This window comes from Miscanthus floridulus, chromosome 2 (genome assembly GCF_019320115.1).
Source record: "Miscanthus floridulus cultivar M001 chromosome 2, ASM1932011v1, whole genome shotgun sequence".
Classification (NCBI taxonomy): Eukaryota; Viridiplantae; Streptophyta; class Magnoliopsida; order Poales; family Poaceae; genus Miscanthus; species Miscanthus floridulus.
Genome location: NC_089581.1, coordinates 7,258,897 through 7,261,260, shown reverse-complemented (window position 1 = coordinate 7,261,260; position 2,364 = coordinate 7,258,897). Strand labels below are relative to the sequence as shown.

The window sequence follows — 2,364 nt, the reverse complement described above, 5'->3', positions numbered from 1 at the left end:
GCTCCTGCCGTCATGGCGACCACCCAGCTCACCCGCGGCGGAGGGCTCCCGCTCGCCGTGCTCTTCTTCATTTTCCTGGTCTCCGGTGCTAGTGCCCAGCTGGAGAGGACTGGCACCGCCAGCTGGGTTGGGGCGCCGGACGGCGCCGGGAACGAGAGTGCGTGCACTAGTACCACCTGATCTGATTGATTTTTGCATCGCACTATAGTATATCTTTTGGTCGCTGATTAATTTGATCTGTGAATCACAGACGGGGGTTGTGGATTCGGCGACACCATCACGGTGCCACCCTTCTCGGCCCTGGTCACCGGCTTCGGAAACGACGACGAGTGTGGAATGTGCTACCAGGTGCAGTAATACTACATGCATATATACACACTACTAGCTACACCAGCTGTCTTGTGTAATTAATGACATATACTAGTGTACGTACTAATGCATGCATTAATGCATACATATCATGTAGCAGGTCAGGTGCACCGGCCACCCCGCGTGCTGGTCGATGGGCGTCAGAGTCACCGTGACCGACTCCTGCCGCAGCGCGCTGTGCGCGGAGCCGAACAACCAGCATTTCGACATGGCCGGCCACGCCTTCGGAGCGATGGCGAAGCTCGGGCGCGCCGCCGAACTCCGTGCCGCCGGGAATGTCACGGTGGAATTCGAGGCGTACGTGTCTCTCTGATCTGGCTACCCTCCTGCATGCTTCTTCAATTCAATTCAATTCAATTCACTCCCCTAGCTCCGACTGAATAACCAACTGCGCGCTGATGGTCAGTTTCTTCAGTAGTTGATTCAACACCATCGAGTTAATTGTTTCTGCGGGCGTATAATAAATAGGTGCTTATCCTTTTCAGGATTTTTAGTATTATTTGTCTCCTTGAGTAGCTTTCGTCTCCACGATACGATGAGATTCTTAAGTAGTAACTCCATGACCTGTACTGATCAGTAATAAGACGGTCACCCAATGCAAGCAACCATTTGGGGTAGTCATATCTTGTGTTGCCGTGTGGGTGTTTCGCTATAGTTGTCGGCACATTACTACTGAGTAGTACTGTAAAACACCACGCTAGCTAGCCGTTTAATGTTGAGAAGTTGAATGCACTTTCCATGCATGAATGATGATCCGCCTGTTTGTACGTACGTACGCAGTGCTTAATTTGTCAGAATCCGCCCGCCCGGTCCCTAGCTAGCTATCAAGCTAGGAATGAGAGTTCAATTTGCACGTTCCTTATTCTTCCAGTAACAACTAAAATAAAAATGAAGAAGAAGAAGGATTCAGTCGATCTCGCACTCTTTATATCATTTCCATGTATCAGAAGCACTAGTTACTTGTACTACTCATAGGCTATATAGCTCGCATTGTTATTTTTCATTCAGTTGTCTGCCAGTCAAACTTGCAAGTTCCAAATTAAAGCGATATATATATATATATATATATATATATATATATATATATATATATATATATATATATATATATAGCTCGCATTGTACTATGATCGAATTATATGGACATGCATTAATTAATATAACATACTCACTGTACAGTTGCATTACAGGGAGGATTGCCACTACACCCCACCGTCGAACCTCCCCCCAAACGCCAAGTTCCCGTTTTTCAAGGTGGACCCGAGCGCCACCAAGGACAACTTCTCAGTCACCCTGCTCTACACCGAGGGGTGGGCTTCCTGGAAGGAGATGCGAGTGCTACTCGCGAACGCTGGGAACAGGATTTTTAGTACGATGACCCACAGCCACGGTGCCACGTGGAAGTACGTGGGCCGCTACAATCTTTCTTCAACCGTCTCGCCTCCAATGTCGATGATGGTCTACACCTCATCGCTAAGTGACCCAAAGGCCCCCACGAAGGTAGTCTCCATGACCGGCGTCATCCCGCAGGGATGGCAGCCAGGCGCGGTTTATTTCCGGCTGCTTTAGATTGACCGAGCGTCTTGCATGCATGCCGCTGCGTCCGGTCTGACTCGCCCTACTATCTACGTACTACTTAATATACTAGTACTCGTGTATCTCCGCTGCTGCTGCTGCTGAACAATGTAATACTTTACCCGCTGGATACAGTGAGCCAAAGATACAATCTTTAGTGAATAACACATTGATGTTGAAGAAATTTACAAACTGACATTTGCAAAGTATCTTGAATTTAAAACAGATTTTATCAATGAGCTCCTCGGTGTATGATTGGCCTAAAAATTAATCATTCATTCCAGCATTTTGATTTTGCACTTCTCAAATCAATATCATGTAAATTAGGCAAGAATATGATCAAGGAAGTTTATTGTTATATGCATGTTGGAATTGAAGTAACGGAAGTGTTTGAGCTGGCAACTCTGATGCATTTCTTTC

General features: G+C 46.8%; 1 protein-coding gene across 2 annotated transcripts; it reads left to right on the top strand.

Annotated features, from left to right (window-relative positions):
* LOC136537803 (expansin-B5-like) lies at positions 1 to 2,123 on the top strand. Of its 2 annotated transcripts, none has more exons than XM_066529768.1 (4): positions 1 to 157; positions 251 to 348; positions 470 to 666; positions 1,560 to 2,123. In XM_066529768.1, exons 1-4 carry the CDS (start codon positions 13 to 15, stop codon positions 1,936 to 1,938), a joined length of 819 nt encoding a protein of 272 aa, XP_066385865.1. In that variant the 5' UTR covers positions 1 to 12; the 3' UTR covers positions 1,939 to 2,123. The 2 variants fall into 2 exon arrangements, with proteins under 2 accessions (XP_066385865.1, XP_066385864.1); XM_066529767.1 differs by having other exon boundaries at positions 467 to 666.
* Positions 2,124 to 2,364: the final 241 nt, after the last annotated feature.